The following is a 17,145-nucleotide window of genomic DNA, read 5'->3' on the forward strand; positions in this document are numbered from 1 at the left end:
GTCCTGATTACGTAAGGGTTTAGCTTCATCTTTGAAACAACCGGGAGGAATGGATGTGTTCGCGCACTCTCTGCCCTACCCTTTGAAGTAACAAGGTGTATGTGTATCTGGAGGCAATAAGGAAGCCTTTCGGCATCCTAAGATTTTTAAACTGTCATCAGTAACAGGCAGAGATCTTCAGTCCTCGTTGTGGACTGGTAGCAGTGAGATGGGATTTAAGTAGCCTGGATTTGATGGCTTAGCAAAAGTTAAATGTTTTGCAGAACTGTGTGTGTACAACCGAAGAGGCTGGCCAGCTTGGTAGTCTGGCTTTAATGCTGAGAAATAGATGCTATCTTGAAATGTAAAGTAAGTTCCAGTAGCTGCAGAGTACCTGTCCTGTGGAAAAGGTGTTGAAGCTAATCCATCGCTTACAGGACATATGATCATTGTGTCAAAATATATAAAAAATGCACACTGTTTATATATGTCATGAACAGATTGCAATGCAGTTTGTAGATGTTTGACCCGGGAACATTCTTGCTTTGGCTTTGCCCGAGGCCGTTACGTGGCAGGAGAATGAGAGCCACTGGAGGGCACCCTGAGCCAGCTTTAACAAATACTACTTTTACTTCTCAAACTTGCAGAACGGTCTTTCCATTTTCTTATGCTGTTGTTTGAAGTAGCTGTAGTTACTATGCAAGGTTCAGAGGAGATGGTATTGAAGTAGTTAATTGCTCATTTTCTGCCTTTATAAGATGCTTTGGGCTCTGCATAAATAGCATCATCCTAAATCCAGTTGCAATACTGACGACTAGGCAAGGGGAAGTGAATTGCTGGCTGTTAACTTCACAGATTTGTGCCAAAGCGAGAACCAGGAATTGACTGTCTTAAGTACCAGTCTCCCACATTCATTAATAAGCAAGCTAGATGTTTGCAACACCTAATAAGCCTCTTCCGGTAGAAGAAAGCGTTCCAGAGAAGAGTGACTGATCCTATGTTTTGAAATAGCTGAAGGGAAGAAATGAAGCTTTGTTAGCTGGTGCCTACAGCAACTTAAAGCAGACAGGAGAACGCTGTTGGTGTTCACCACAGGTGAACCCAGTGTTCAGTCCCCTCCCAAAAGCTGTCAACAGAGAGGCACTAGCTTGAGGTGGATGTGAAAGCTCTCTCAGATACCTTTAAGACAGTGCTTCTCTAGCTGTTTTGCTCCTCAGAAATGTGGGCCTGAAATCTTGGTAACAGTAAACCTACTAGTTGAAAACCAAAAGATACATCCACAAAATCTGCTAGAGTAGTGTGGGGCAACATGCCTGTGGAAGAAGAGCAACTTACCATGTGCTTCACAGCAGACACAATCTGGGAGAAGATTATTTTACACTCTGTTTCTAGCAACTTCCCTTCTGTACTGATTTTAGTGAAGAGCTCCCCACCTCCTGCATACTCCATCACCAGGTGCAGTTTTGAGAGTGTCTCCACCACTTCATACAGTCTGATGATATTTGGGTGGTGCAGTTTTTCCATGCTGGATATCTCACGAGATAGCAAACATTGAGTCTTCCGGTCTAGCTTTGTCTTGTCCAAAATCTTAATTGCAACTTTCTCTGAAAAGAAAAATGCTTTTCCATGTTGTTAATGCAGTAGGCACAAATGGTAATACTATTTATTTACAACAGTCCTTGGTTACAGAAGTGCAATAAAATTTCACCTCTGATCAGTGTAAGCTAAGCCGCAGAGGCCTACTAAACCTTGCATCTTTCATGCACACCCATGCCACTTTCTGTCTACGGCATCCTGCTCACTGCTGACATGGCTGAAGGCTGGTAGAGTATAGCAAGGGCTAATCAAATCATCTGCTGTCTTAGTGTGCTCCACTGCTGTCAGGCTAATACATGTCTGATGGCCACAGTTACATCATCTGCTGTTCGGTGTCTAATGCTGGTGAGGAAAGTCTGTGCTTTCTCTTCCGTTGTTAGCTCAGCGCTCTTCCGATGAGCTAGGCCTGAGCCTGGCACTTGCAAACTGATGGAGGTGTCAAATTTAGGTGCTTTGTTTCATAGCAGACAGACAAACTTGGGGGTAATTTAGGGGTTCTGGCTATAACCCTGCAACTTTATAATGGAGAGGTGTTTTTTAGTTGGTGTGACTTACAGAACTCTTCCCCAACTTCTTATCCCATACCCCCACAAATTCTCAGGTAACAAAATCAAGTGTTGTAGAGGTTTGTCTTTCTCAGGATAGCTGTGCCAGTTTTTTCAACACGTTCATGTATGAGTAGTTCTTGGTACTGTACAGAATACAGGGAAAGTACATTTTTATGTCTGTATGCCACAGTGGGCCATGAATCCACATGACACAAAGATTTTATTCGGAGGAAGGGAAAAAAACACTGAAGTAGAGTAAGTTGCAGGGATCCTGTAGGACAGCAAATCTAGCTGTCTTACACTGTCCTAGTAATGCAAAGCTGCTGTTAAGTTCTGCATGTTTTTGTAGCATACCTACAGTGAAGCCAAGGGCCACAAAACACAGATAGACAGCTGCAGCTGCACCACATCACCAGGATAGCTTGGAGCAGTATGAATAGGTCAATCACAATTGCCCATATGTTCCTGTATTAATTGGTAGGTTATGGCTTTTGTCTTCACTCTGTTGAATACAGCTGGTATTTGAGGGATTAGTCTGGTTAAAATAGGTTTACAGTGGCTTTGTATAACTTGTCAGAACAGCAAAATCAAACTGGACCATGGCAATAAAAACAACTGTTTATTCCTGGGAAGAAGGTTTTTCTCCCCAAGAATATCTTAGTCAAGCATTCACAGATTTCTTAACAATTAATTGCTTTTATCAAATCTTTCAGAAAAAAAGCTTCACCTTGGTTTCTAGTACATGGGAGTAAATTAAAAAAAAAAAAAGTATTGTTTACTTGTTGCTTTAAGAGAAGAGTAAGAAGGCTATTACATTTGTACATGTGTTCTGGTATAAAAGCATTCAAAATGTTTTTACTTAATATTATAAAGTTATTTAACTCAAGTTCAGTATTCCAACATACCTAAAGGAAGTGTTAAGGATACATATGCATACCTCTGTACAGATCAAGAGACTCCATGTTTGGTATATTTACCTTTCTTAGTAACATACATGCATAAATTGATCTCCCTACTGAAGGGCAGCAGATACTCCAAGCAAACGTGATTCTTGTGAAAGGTGCTGAATTATCCCTTGATGTGCCTGTTTTCAGAAGGAGCCCGTGCTGAGTATAGGGCAGTGTTCCCCACACTGCTTCTCTCTGAGCTGTTCCGTGCTTTCTAGTGAGGCCTGTAGGAAAGCGGTACCTAGTCCTGTGTGGCGCTCATGGTGGTGTGGTGAATGAGGAGGAAATGCAGCTATTGAACGGTAACAGCACACTGATCCTGGCAGAGCTCTGACTGCGGACCTAGGGGTGAAAGACTAAAACCCTTGTCACGTTGGCAGGATATTGATCCCCTAAACCAAGAGGAAAGAGCATCAGCTCACAGGAGATAACATCTGCAGAACTAAATGGTTAGATACTACAGGGAATAACAATTCTTACAATCTTAACTATGTAATTGCATTGTTACATCTTGATTTAGAAAAGCTGGGGGCATTTGGGCTTTAAAAAAAATAATATTCTAGGTTAAATTCTTTCTCTTCCCTTTTGCTGGAATTTACTATTCCTCCTGGTCAGTTTTCCTGCAGTTTTTTTTTAAAACAAAAAAAGGTTTAGAGCTGAGGGGCCTGATCCTGTTTCCACACCACCATGAATCAGAACTGAGCTCCTTTAAATCTGTATCATTGCAGTTGCATATGCATGATATACAAGGAAAACCAGCCCACCTAAAGTGTAAAAAAACTGACACCCTCCCTTTCTTTTTTAAATTTGTTCCTTCTGCTTCCAAAAAAAGCTTGGTTTACAAATCCTGTATTACCCTTGCATGGCAGCAGTGCTGAACAGAAGGGCATGTTTAGCAGGCATCTTATTTACCAAAATACTAACACTGAGTAGCAAGAGATTTTGATTGACTATATGCAGTGTTTGCTGAGGTTTGAAAAGAGCTAGCTGAAATCTTAATAAAAGAAGTTAGGAAAAGATTGAGAAATAATTTCAGGAAGAAGCCGTCTATGCTATGAGGGCAAAAGGAAACAAAATACAAACAGAACCAAGTTAAAATTGCTTTTAAAAAAACAAACTAGGTGCTGGGACGTTCCTGCCTTTGCAATTGATGTTTTATAGCTGGTAAAAAGCCAGCCTATTTTGGATGCTTTTAATTGCATCTATTCAGCTGTACTGTCACATTACATTTGTCAGCTGGAAGGTATGTAAAATAAAGGTTACACAGAGCTTAGGAACCTAACAGTCATTAGAAAGCAACTCTACAAGTCTCTGGAGAAAATCTCTGCCAAAATTCAGGTTAATGAAGTGGGCAATGCTCCTGAATAACCTAGTACACATCATAGCACGAAAGATTTTCCTGCATCCTCTAAGCAACCAAGGCAGCTGTTGTGAGAGAAACAAGGTTCTTCATCCAGTATTATCCTGCAGTTTTTCTCTCTCTCCCTCTAGAAAACTTTTTTCATGTATCCTGCTGCAACAGATCACAAGGGCTACAGAACAGCGCACACATGTAATTGTTACAAAAGCTCATCTTAGTAAAGAACAAAATTGTCTCCTTTTTTAATATAGGGTGACATGTAAGGAGAAAGGAAATACTTAGACTTTAACACTATGACAACAACTGGAGAGCTGAACAGCCCCCTACCACATATACCTCCCCCTACCACAGGGACCCAAACAGCATTAATAATGAAGCCTTTGTATTTACAAAATCAGCAAAAAAAAGACTTGTACTCAGTAGTACTGTGCAGGAACATCACTTCATTACCAACACAACGATGTGCATCTACTGGAAAAAAACAGAATCTTCTTTATAGGTGGTGGTGGTGTGTTGTATGCATGAGCGCATGTGTGTGCACGTGTTTGCGTGTTCCTATCCTCCTATCCACATACTGTATTTTATGAGGACAGGTAAAGTCACAGGCAGAGATGAGTCAAAAGATGTTTATCCTTCATCCTCCCTTCCTCATGATAGTTGCAAACTTAGTGTCGAGAAATGAACTCCTTGCCCAGTGAACTTTTTAACCAAAAAAGCTGCTACTAAAAAGCAAAAGAAAATTTGAGAAACTTCTGGTGAAAAAGAGCATTTTCAAGAAAAAGAACTATGATTTTGGTATTTAGTTTGTCCAAGCTTACTCTATTCACTGAAGTAGAAAATTTTTCAATCAGCTCTATTCAAATGCTAAAGCAACTCGTCTCCTAAGTATGTTCGACAGGTAAAAGGTTCATCCACATCAAATTTATAACTTCCTTTCATTAGCATTCTTCCTGTTCCCAGTACAGGAGCAGCATTTCCTCCAACAGTAAGCACAAGACTGCTTTTTCTGGAAGCAAAAAAAATCACAGAAAAGAAGCAATAACTTGCTGTGGGCCAAGTAGAACAGAGATGCTTTTCTGAAACAAGCAAAACCAAAAAATCCACACCCAGTTAAAGCAGCCCTTAGGCATAGGCAGGCTTAAATTTGGAAAAAATAAATACCATCAGTTCCCCACTTTGATTCCCAGTGCAACAACTGCTGCACATATAAATGTGAGCTTTCACACCTCTGCAGGCTGGGCTGAAAGAGGTGGTTAGAGAAAATAACAACAGATAACATGGCATGAAGGCTTTGGGGTGTATCTCATTCTCTCACCTATAAGATGATGGAGGGAAGGAGAGTCAATGAAATTGGAAAGGAAAGACTATGAGAAAAAAACCAAGACAGCAGTGTACAAAGATGTGGGGAAAACTAGTCTTCCCTGAGGGAAAACAAGCACAGTTTCTATTATTGTCAGTCAGACAGAGACAGAAGAAGAAACAGGACAGATGAACACAAGTTCTTACTTGTACCTACAACTGAAATGTTTGCTGCAGCTTCCTAGCCTTTCTAGTTCTTCCTGGAAGCACCATATAGGGTGCTTTTCTGTACTTAAAAAAAGAAAAATAATTGACAGTTCAACATAAACCCTAGTTTGGCTGTACCAGAGCTCGTTTGCCTGCACCTGCTCAGCCCACACCTCTAGCCCTGTCCCAGCTTTTTACAGTAATGAACTATCTGCAAATGAGTCAGTAAAGCAGGCATAAAATTTATCACCAAAATTACTGTGACCAAATAAAAGCTTTGTCCATGCTAGTAAAATTTGTGATGAAACAAAGGAAGCCTTGCTAACTATCTGTGGGCAGGAGCATGCCTAGCCAGGCTGCCCTGGATGTTCACCACCTATAGCCCTGCAGTCCATGAGCTGGGGCAGGCAAGAGGGCAGACGGACAGGATGATTTGTAGGAGGGGAGGCACAACACCATGCTTCAAAGTGTGGAGTGTTTGAGTCATAGGATGAGATGTGTTAATTTCATGAAGTGCAGAGATGAACTTTCCTTGTAATAGCTACCATCTAGAGAAAATGTTTCTGGTTTCTTTCAAGCCTAATCCAAACTTAAGCATTTATGTGTGGCCCTGCCTGTAGCTTCACTCAACAACAACAAAAAAGACACATACAAACTATATGTATATTTAAGATTCACACAGCATCTTTCTTTCCAAATAGGGCCATTGGTATACATACAGAACCAGGGCGCTCAGCACACAGGCGACCCACACAGCAGTGCCTACCTTTGGTTAGGGAATGAATTCCAAGCTTCACTTGCGAGAAATTCCCGCTTCCTATTTCTCCTCTGACTCGATAGAAGCCAATTCTCTTTCCCAGGGTTAATTCTTTCACCACTTTTTCATTCTGGGACATATCATGCATTAGTTTCTCAAATGGGGTCAGCCTGTGCTGCCTGTCTTCTTCATCTCCTCCACAGCACTCCGGGTGCCCATCGTCTTCTCCGCTATCCTCACGATGCCACCTGGAATAGCGGTGTTTTCCAAGACTTCCTCCATTCACATATCCTGTTGTCATAGTTTATAGGGTAATTACTTCCCCATTTAACAAGATGTCCCGATAAGGAGTTTAAACGAAATAGTTCTGTATGGATACGCAATCCTGCACATAATGGACACAGTGACAAACTTAGCAAAAAAAGCAGCTTACTGAAAGTCCAAGGATTAGTTTGGAAATTACTTCAAAAGCAAATCTGGTGTATCTACATATTGCAGTTCTGTTAAAAAATCAGAGATAAAACTGGAAGCTGTTTACATCCATCTCTCGCTAACAGATTTAGTATGTCAGGATCTTTATCTACAAGGTAAAAGAGGCTTTGCAATTAAAACTGTAAACTTTGTGCAAGAAAGCGCCGAGTTGCTCGCTGTACATTTGACACATGCAAAACATTTGACATGAATTTTCAGGCTTTAGCTTGCTGCTTTGAAAACTAACTTGATAGATAAAGGTCAAACAAATAGCTGATTAACTACTCTGAATAAATCCGGATGCTTCCAGTTCATTTTGAATAGCTGACTTTAAGAGCATGGTTCTCCTTCATTCTGGTACCAGTCCAAGAGCTGAACATAGGGTTTGCCTTTGATTCATTTTTCAGCCTGTATGCTTGTCACTCTGCCTTGGAAATGTCATTGTGCCTTGAAGCCTTGCTGTAAAAAGTTTGTTGCTCCTGTGTTTCCTCCTCATGTCAGCTTTAACAAAGCAACTGATCCTGGAAGATGACAGGAAAAGCATAATCTGTGCACCAGGCAAAAGGAACACTGCGCCTCAGTATCTCTGCAGTCACATGGCAGGACAATACAGGATTAAGTAACTGCAATGTCACGTTAACCCTCCTTTATTTAGATGAGCTTTCTTTAACGCCTTGAGCCTTCTCAAAATTTTGCCAGATGCATGGTGTTCCTAAGCAGACAGATGAAGAAAGTCATTAAAACCTTTATGTAACAGCCATACGCTTCACTAAATGACAGCACACCACATACCATTTCACCAATTTAACTCTTGTTTGTCAGCACAGACGAAGTCCTTATTCTAAATACGCAAGCAATCACTTACCTTTAAAGCAGTACACCATTTTTTTCTTCTTTACTTGTCTTGTTTAACCTTGAAAAACAGAGGAGTTGATCAGCAGCTGCTAATCATGCAGACGCATGCCTGAGGGTGGGTGAGCTGGGCATGAAAGCTCGGAGATCGCGCAGGCGGTGGCAATGCTCACCTCCCCTGCTCTCAGCCTGCAGCAACACCCGACTGACGAACATGGGAGACACCTCACTGCCGTCGTGTACAGATTCACCAGACTGAGGGGGAGAGAATTAGACCAGTAACTCAATGTCTGGAGCTTAGGGAAGGTAGACAGTCACCTAAGGTGCCGCACTAGAAGAGAGCATGTGACGCTGCCAGGTGGAGCTGCCCTCTAAACCCCAATCTCCTGCGTGAGCAAGAGGAGGAGAGGCCAAAGGCACCACATAAGGGCAAAGAAAAGGCAGCTGGTGACGGTTTCATTAAATGGGAACTGGAGTGGCACAGAAACACTCGGCTGCTTCTAGAGAGGCCAAGGCGACAGACCCAGCCTCTGGGAAGCTGCTCCTTGCCCTGAGACATGTATGAGTGATTTTGCAAGTTGCTTCACCTCTCCGTCCTGTGGCCACGTCACTGACAGCTCTGCCCGGGGAGAGGCAGAGAGCCTGGCTTCTCGCCCCAAGGGTACAGGAGGGCCCGTCTCTTCTCCCTGTCACTTCTCTGAGCCAGGGATGCTTCTTACTGTGCATGCTGCAAACTTACGGCTGACATAGTTTATAACTGGAATGGAGGGAGAATGTATTCATACCATGATGCCTTTGAACTCTTGTTACTCTTTTTGTTTTACTCCTGTTTGAAGAAAAGGGCTGTTTTCATGGTTGGCAGAAGAAGTGTAAAATAATAATAAATAATCATATGTTATTCTCTGGATCTAAATAGAGTCAAAACCCTGACAAATACTCTATGTGTGCAACAACTATTGGCCAAATCCTGAAACTGGTAGTAGGCAAGAGACTGAGTGGCATCTGAACAAAGTCTTCAGTATTGTCCCATCAAACCAGCCTCACCTAGCACCAAATGTTCCCTCTAACTTTATTATTTGATACCAAGGAAGAAAAATCTATGTGGAAGGACAACTCCTCCCCAAGCAAACCAAAACCCCAGCTAAACCCAAACTTTCCATTCTCTGTTTGTTCTCCTTCTCCATTTGGGGAAAGGACGATTTCTTGCAGGAAATTCAGGATTGCCTGAATTCTGGCCCATAGTTGTTTTCTGTTTTAACCTGTCATCTGTAAGAACAATATTGACTCCTTTTTTTAACCATAGCTTTGAAAGTTCAGTTATGGCAAGAAAATACCAACAACCTAGTATATTCCTATATTTAGAAGACCTATCTGTTATAAAAGATGAGAGCCCAGCAGAACAGTCCACAAGACCTGTACCACAGACCAAACATGACACAAAAGTTCTCCTGTGCAGCCACATGCAACGTTCACAGACACAAGGAAAGTAATAGCTTCACTTTTGTACTTTTGCTCAAGTAATACGGGTTTAGTGCATGGCTGTTGTGGCCAAAGGAAATCAATGTTTGTTCAAGGTTTGCCCTGAGAATATTTTTTTGATTTGAGTAAGAAGCACTCTCAGTTTTATTTCTGTGAATGCCAGAAAACAGAGTGACTATATAAAATACACAGCCCAGAGATTCGTATGAGTTGTTAAAAAAAAAGATTCCAAACACACAATATAGCACAATCACAGGCTGAATGCAGACCTGTATGTTCCCAACTCAGGTAGGAGGAAATATGAACAGTGCACTGACTGTGGAGAGCCTCCAGAAACAACTACTTGCGCTCTCTGCCCAGGCCCACATGCCACCCATTTCAGTACATCCCAGAATTACTACTGTTAGTTAGCATAGCATTCAGTTCGCCAGTTATTGTTTGATGAAAAACAGACACGATCAACACCATTCTTAACCTTATAGATATCCTTGCCTAAAGCATGACATTGTTTTTCTGCACACGGAATATCAACATATGCAGCAGGCCTGGCTAAGGCAATGTAAAACAACACTGTACACACTTCTGTAATCATGCAACTACAACCACACAAGTGTTGTACCTGATGGAAATAAGAGTTGCTTAGGACAGTGAAAAGGGGGCCAGGCCCTGTACAACAGACTATACATAAGCTCTATTTGATTTTTTAGTTAAATGAAAGCTTATCTGTTTAATACAAGATATATGCCACAATATTGTAAGAGAATGACTGTAATATGCATTGTAGTGAGTTACAGTACTCACTCCTTCCATCACCTCATTTAGCACATTTTAGGTTGTGACAAGGCACAATGGTGCCAGCATGTAAGTGACTAACTATAGGTCACACTGTAAGAGCAGATCTTCTGGTGGTCTGACACATCACCAAGAGAGCAGTCACCTTCACCTCTTCCATGGACCTCCCAGTGCTGCCACGCAACAACGTGCAGACACAGGGTAACCCCAGTCACTTGTGGCAAGCTGTGCCAGCACATCAACTAGAGCCAAGTCAAAGCAATCTGCTGTCCTCTATGCCCATCTTAGACAGACCACAAATGCAAGACTGCGTACAAGATAAAGTGAAACAGGAGGCTAACAAAAATATAATATTAAAGATCGTGGACTCTTATTATTTTTCCTGCTGCACATTACTTGGTGAAACAGAACACAAACACCTTCAACGGCTTCTGTGCAAAACCTCACTTGATGGCCACAGCACCAAGAGCGGAAGCAGGAGGAGGTAACAAATGGTTGTATTGTACTGACTTCTTCACCACAACCTGGTGGCTGATGCCAAACCAAGAAAATAGGAAATCCTGGCATAAAAAGGAAAAAAAAGCCAACCAAAAAAACCCCCACCCTGGAACACACTAATTCTAGCCCACAGCTTAGTCTACAAGCATAACTAACAGGAGAAGACAATGGACTTTGCAACCTATTTAGAAGTTTAATAAGCCTGAGCCCTGCATAGTGAAGCAGAATACAGATGGATGCTTGATCAAGTGTGCCCCCCAACTTCATCAGAAAGACTGAAATCCTCATCTTTTGGGTTGATCACACATCCATTCTGGTATGGACCCCTAAAGACAAACACACATATTTCCCTGTTGGAACCTGAGCTCACACTCAAGGATTTTACCTGACCCACCCTCTCCCAGAGCTGCTGACCGGAGACAGGCAGAAGCATGGAGAGCACCACTCAGCACAGGTCACCGTGGCAGAAGATTATAGCTCCAAGCAAGCTCTACAGTCATTCAGTCCAACTTCCTTCTTGCCAAGAGCAGAGAGAAGAAATAGAGGAAAAACCCACAGGTGTGCCCTAATCCGTGATCCACCCCTAAAAGATCTCACCGTGATCTCTAATAGGCAGTCACTGGCTGTGTCCAAGGAGCGCTACAACCTGACCCAGACAGGGCCACCTAGCAGGTGGACCATCAGGCTGGGCCTGCACAAGTACACGCATGTGCCAGGCAATACCTGTACCAGCACCTGCATGAGAGCAGCAGCTCAGAGGAGTCCTGCAGGGCTACTGACAGGCAGTTCATGCGATACTGGTATTGGGGTGCAGCACAGACTCACCTTTCCACCTCTCTGAGTGTTATCTGCTGACAGGCTCGAATAAGCTCTTGGATAAGAGCATCAAGGAAGACAGGCTGCGCAGAGCCCTCAGTGTTGAGATGTAACCCCCCAGTCCCAGCTGAGCTGACGCCAACACAGGTTGGGTACAGCCCAGCTGGTGGAGTCTAACATCAAATCCACAGTCTGCAGAGTGTATGGGCTATATTGAAAAGAAAATAAACACACAAAATCAACATAACATGAACTATATTAAGCTAATACATCAAGACCTGTGAAGTAGAAACTAAAACATGGGGAAAAAAATCCCTTTCATCCTTTTGCAGCATTGCATGATCAAAACACCTGGAGAAAGAACTAATTAGTCTTTGAATTGCACAGAAACTTGCATTAAAAGCAAAGGCAAAAAAAGAATTTATTAGTATAACCCATTGATTTCCCAGGTCTTTGAAATACATGGGAGGGGTTAATTTGAAGTCTGACTGTGTTTTGAAATAAAATTTACCCTCTCAAAGCTTTAACCTGGCCAGTCCCTTTTATTTCCTTCCCTGAGGTATAATGCAAATTGGTCAATTTGCCATGGAATTGTTCTTCCAAGGTAAAACCAGCTTCCATTAAACATGTATTCTGAGGCAACAGAGATGCAACAGAGTCTTTATTAGTCTTTTAAATAACAGGACAAAATTTACATCTAATTCAATTACTTCACTAAAAATTAATTTGACTCATAGGCTTTCAGTGAAAATAAAATATCTGTAAAAAGCAAGCTATAGTACAAGAAGTAAGAAGTAGGCAATGCTTTGATTCCCACTGAAATCACGGAGGATATCAGTCTTTACTTATTTCAAGACAATGACTGTATGTTTAGGCAGATATGCATTGCTAAGCAGATGGCCTGCAATAAAAATCACCTTGCCGTTACTTGCAGGAAAGAGAAACCTAAAAAGTGTTTCCATACAAAGGACAACAGAAAATGGTCTGGCTTATATTGTCTATCACATGGGCCCTAGCAAATACAAATAACTGGTTACCTCTTACAAGGTAATCAAGTTTAGCTGCATCAATATATATGCACTGCTCAAAAGTACTGAGTAGTAAAAAGTTAAGTATTCATAAGGTAAATTTTAAATGGATCTGGGCAGAAGATAAGTAGTTGCTATTATTTTCCAGGGAGGTATCTGGAAAGATACGAATCCTGCACTGCACTTTGAAATGTACTTCATACTGCCTGGCATTTCCAGTTTTTCAGAGTAATGTCTGAGACACTCAAAATTTATCCTGAATCAGCATTAACAAGCTACTGCATTACAATAATTATATTACTGAGCCTGACTGAAAGAGGGCGTAGATGTAGACATACAATACCCACGTAAAAGCGGCAGGAGCCATGGAGAAACAGAGCAATGCCATAAAGACTGTCTGCTTGGTTTTATGAATGTTGAAGAACTATCCTCTGAAAGTGTCATTGCAACTGCTCTGTCCTTGCCAATTTTAAATGTCCCAAAGTGACTGCAGTACTGAGAACTTTCAGAACATTTAGAGTAAAAAATCTAGAGAGAAAGACACATATTTGTACTTTTTATCTAATTGACAATTAGATTGGAGGTCTCTAGAACCCATCAGAAAATAACACTGAAATGCAAAATGGTCCCAGCCATATTCCTCTAGCGATATATGAGCATGCCACCTTCTCAAACCAACGTGGTCCTCTCACCATGCAGACCACCCGCTCCTCAAATCGGCTCCTGCCTCTGAACCTGTATTCGGATACCACATACTGAGAAACCTCTGCACCAGGCAGTGCCCTGCTGCCAGGTCTGCCATCTGTACGTCCTGCCCGACCTTTGCAGGCACAGAGCCATGCAGGGGAATAAGCACAAGCTTGCCAGAATCGCTCAAGCTTCAGCTAACCTCTGGAAACTGCTTAATGCATAGTAAGTCTTCAAGGCTTGGCAAGAAGCTTAGGAGGAAGCAATCTGATCTTATTTGACATCCTACAGGTCATATGTTACTGTCCTGGTTTCGGCTGGAATAAAGTTAATTTTCTTCTTAGTAGCTGGTATACTGCTGTGTTTTGGATTTAGGATGAGAATAATGTTGATAACACACTGATGTTTCAGTTGTTGCTACGCAGTGTTTATACTAAGTCAAGGACTTTTCAGCTTTTCATACTGCCCTGCCAGTGGAGGCTGGGGGTGCACAAGAAACTGGGAGGGGACACAGCAAGGACAGTTGACCCAAATGATGCGAAGGGGTATTCCATGCCATATGATGTCATGCCCAGTTTATAAACTGGGGGGAGTTGGCTGGGGGGCACAATGGCTCAGGGATTGGCTGGGCCTTATTCAGTGGGTGGTGAGCAATTGTATTGTGCAACACTTGCTTTGTATATTATTATTATTGTTATTATATTATTATTTCCCCTTCCTTTTCTGTCCTATTAAATTGTCTTTATCTCATCCCATGAGTTTTACTTTTTTTTTATGATTCTCTTCCCCATCCCACTGCAGGGGCAGGAGCGAGCAAGCAGCTGTGTGGTGCTCAGCTGCCGGCTGGGGTTAAACGACGACAGGTACTAATCTCTGCATATCAAAGAAATGTTGCCCATTAAAAACTCCCCTTCCACAGGAGTGAGAGCAGATATGAAATTAGGATGGGTATTTTTGAAACTGAGATCTAAAGAAACAGTACAATTGCAGCAAGCAACATTCAAGACAGCCTGCTGCAAATGGAACTGTTCTCTCAGATTCAGCTGCTGTGGCACACATTAAGGATCCTAAGTGAGGGATATTAACCCAAACAAGATGGAGCACAACTCTAGATTTTACTCTTCTTTTGCAACCTTGGCCTCAGTATTGCAGCTAAATGCTTTGACATGCATCCTAGTAAAATAAGCCTCTTTTTTTCTCTTAAACTTGCCTGGTTTTGGAGCCCCGAAAAGTTCATAATATTGTCTCTCAAACCAAATATCCAAATACAGTAGTGTTTGCCGAGGAGCCTGTACCCCAACACATTTAGGCAACTGCCTTGTCCTGCCGCAAGGATCAGCAGGGAAGCCAGGGTTTGAGGGCAGGCACAGACCGGTACTCCTCTGGCCAGGAAAGTGCGGAAGAGGAACACCTCGGAGGTCCAGGCAATACAGAGCTCGCTACTGACTCACTAGAAGTCAGGGTCATGCTAAAAAGTTGCTACATCCCAAATCCCTAAAACCATCCTGCTTTTCATAACATATCACACTTGGACAGCAAAAGCTTTCCTGACTTCAATGAATATTAATGTTAATAAATTTGGCTAGTATTTAATTTCATTAGTTAATCTTATTGAGATTTGTTGAGTATCTGTCCTGGAACAGAGACTATGATTATTTTTGTCAAACTGAAGACTTGCATAAACTACATTCCATTAGAAAGAACAGCGCAAACCTGAGTATCCAGCAGCATTAGGAAACCAGTCAGTGTTCTTTCCATTTAATTTTTCTAATTAAATCCGCTGGAAAAGGAACTGTTGTTCCAAAGATTTTTGGAGCTGCTAACTATATATCATGTGGCAGCATTTGAACCGCCATACAAAAGATCATAAAATTCACCACACAGAAGACCACAAAACATCTCAAGAGCTAAGACAGATGATACTTGTTAACATTTTAACAAAATAATACATTCAATGCTCAAGTTTGGGGACCAGATTTTGACAAACTTGCAAAAATGGAAATTAAGTCCAACTCTATGTTACTATACAGATACGAATTACTTTCCATGGTTTCAGGAAGCGTAGGTTCACTAATGAAGCAAAAAGCCAAGGTACACAAAAGTAGGGCATAAACCAATTTCAGAACATCTTTAAACCATAATCTTCCCTGCAAACATCCACTCCCCGATGCAGACAGTTATGTGGTGTCTATACTTTCAGAACAACCATTCACATCACACGATCCAAAACCTCAAGTTTATGCAAAAGTCTATAGGTAAGATACTCCAGTTCCTCACCTTTCCTCAATTTCCTCCTTGAAGAAATCTTCCAGAGAATTTCAGATTAGAATCCAGAAATGCATCTGAGAACAGAGACATGCAGAAGAGTTTATAAGCTATTCCTATTAGACTAAAGTTCTGAAATAGCAAACTATTTTTAAATAGAAGACAATAAAATGCTTCTAGAATTTCACTCACTGACTATTCTATCCTGGATTTGTTTAATGCTCCACCCCTTTCTAGCAGCCTTCTACCAACACAAGAAAAGGCTTAGTGCAGCAGAACTCAATGAAAGGAGAAAAACTCTGTGGTTTCGTTTTACTCTGTAAAGCAGGAAAAAAACAACAGGAAAACAATCAGTGGAACTAGCTCATAATTAGTGTTTAAAAAACAAAGAAAGAAAAGAGAAAGAAAATGTAGAGAGTCAAAATATAAAAGTTTGTACTTTACTCACTATTTTAATGGTGATAATTGCTTGAGCACAACAGATTTTTTTCCATTTATCATTACAACTAAACTAGAAAATCTGTTGGGTGGGGTTTTTGTCAAGACACTCAAGAATGAAACTGCTGTTTGAGTGGTATGCACATAAAATTATATGCTTGCAGGAAAACATACTGAGAAAAAAAAAAAGCTGCCTTTAAAACCATAATGATACTTTTGTGTAATACTAAAAGCAACATGCATCACAGTGTCAGTTGCAGTTCAAATGACTGCATGTTTAAAAATATAAAGTTATAAGACCTGCTAAGGTTTCTAGGATAGTTTTTGCGAATAGAGGAAAATGGGAACAACAGATACAGAAGAACAGCCTGTTCAGATTTTCCAAACTGAGCAGGCTAACACCACGAGGCCAGCAAGACAAAATGAGACAAGAAATGCTTAATGTTGCCCTGAAATCGGAACGAAGTGCAGCTGGCAATCCAGAAGGTCACATTCTCTTAGGACAAACTCCGTGACTTCGTCAGGTGCTGGACAGGATGGCAGCCTGTGCACGGCCAGAGCCTCTGGCAGTAAAAGGCCAAGCTCCCACCTGATGGATACATCACCCCCAAGCTCAAAGGCATGATGGCAACTCTTCTCCTGAGAAGGGCACCCTCCCACCATCTTGATTATTAAAACGTGCATGGTGACAAAGTGTAAACTCAAGACCAAAACCTGTTATTCTTCACAGCAGTTTACAAATGACATTATGTCATTTTAGGACTACAGATCAATAGCAGAAAACAGGTCTGGAAATGAAGACACGCAAAGAGTTGCAGTATTTGGAGTAACACCTATATTTACAGCTAAGAAGGGACTCTGACTTGTTTGATCTCCTATACCCTCAATCTAGAAACCATGTCCCATTAAGAGTCTGAAACCTCTCAGGAAGCAGACTCACGATCCGCTCCTAAAGAGGTGTATTGGAAGCAAATTCTCCAGCAAGCAGCTCAGAGTAGGCACGACACTGTCTTTAATTTTGCCTGATGACGTACCACATGTGAACAGAGTCAATGCTGCCTTGAGCTAGAACTGCCTGCTTTGCTGGTACTAAGCTTTTCAGCCTCTAATGTAAAGATTAACAGAT

General features: G+C 41.6%; 1 protein-coding gene across 8 annotated transcripts in view; it reads right to left on the reverse strand.

Moving 5' to 3' along the window:
• NIM1K (NIM1 serine/threonine protein kinase) overlaps positions 1-17,145 on the reverse strand; it is a 30,694-nt gene that overhangs the window by 1,630 nt on the left and 11,919 nt on the right. For 2 of the 8 annotated variants that reach the window (XM_052779175.1, XM_052779173.1), the window contains exons 2-3: positions 6,703-7,876; positions 1,315-1,598 (exon numbers count right to left, since the gene is read on the reverse strand). In XM_052779175.1, the coding sequence (XP_052635135.1) occupies positions 1,315-1,598; positions 6,703-6,994 (576 nt within the window). In that variant the 5' untranslated portion in view covers positions 6,995-7,876. Of the gene's footprint in view, positions 1-1,314; positions 1,599-6,702; positions 7,877-8,029; positions 8,253-11,610; positions 11,810-15,593; positions 15,659-15,773; positions 15,884-17,145 lie in introns of those variants that run through there. The other 6 variants (XM_052779171.1, XM_052779169.1, XM_052779170.1 and 3 more) reach the window with 6 other exon arrangements.

The sequence above is a fragment of the Harpia harpyja genome, chromosome Z, assembly GCF_026419915.1.
Source record: "Harpia harpyja isolate bHarHar1 chromosome Z, bHarHar1 primary haplotype, whole genome shotgun sequence".
In the NCBI taxonomy this organism is placed as follows: Eukaryota; Metazoa; Chordata; class Aves; order Accipitriformes; family Accipitridae; genus Harpia; species Harpia harpyja.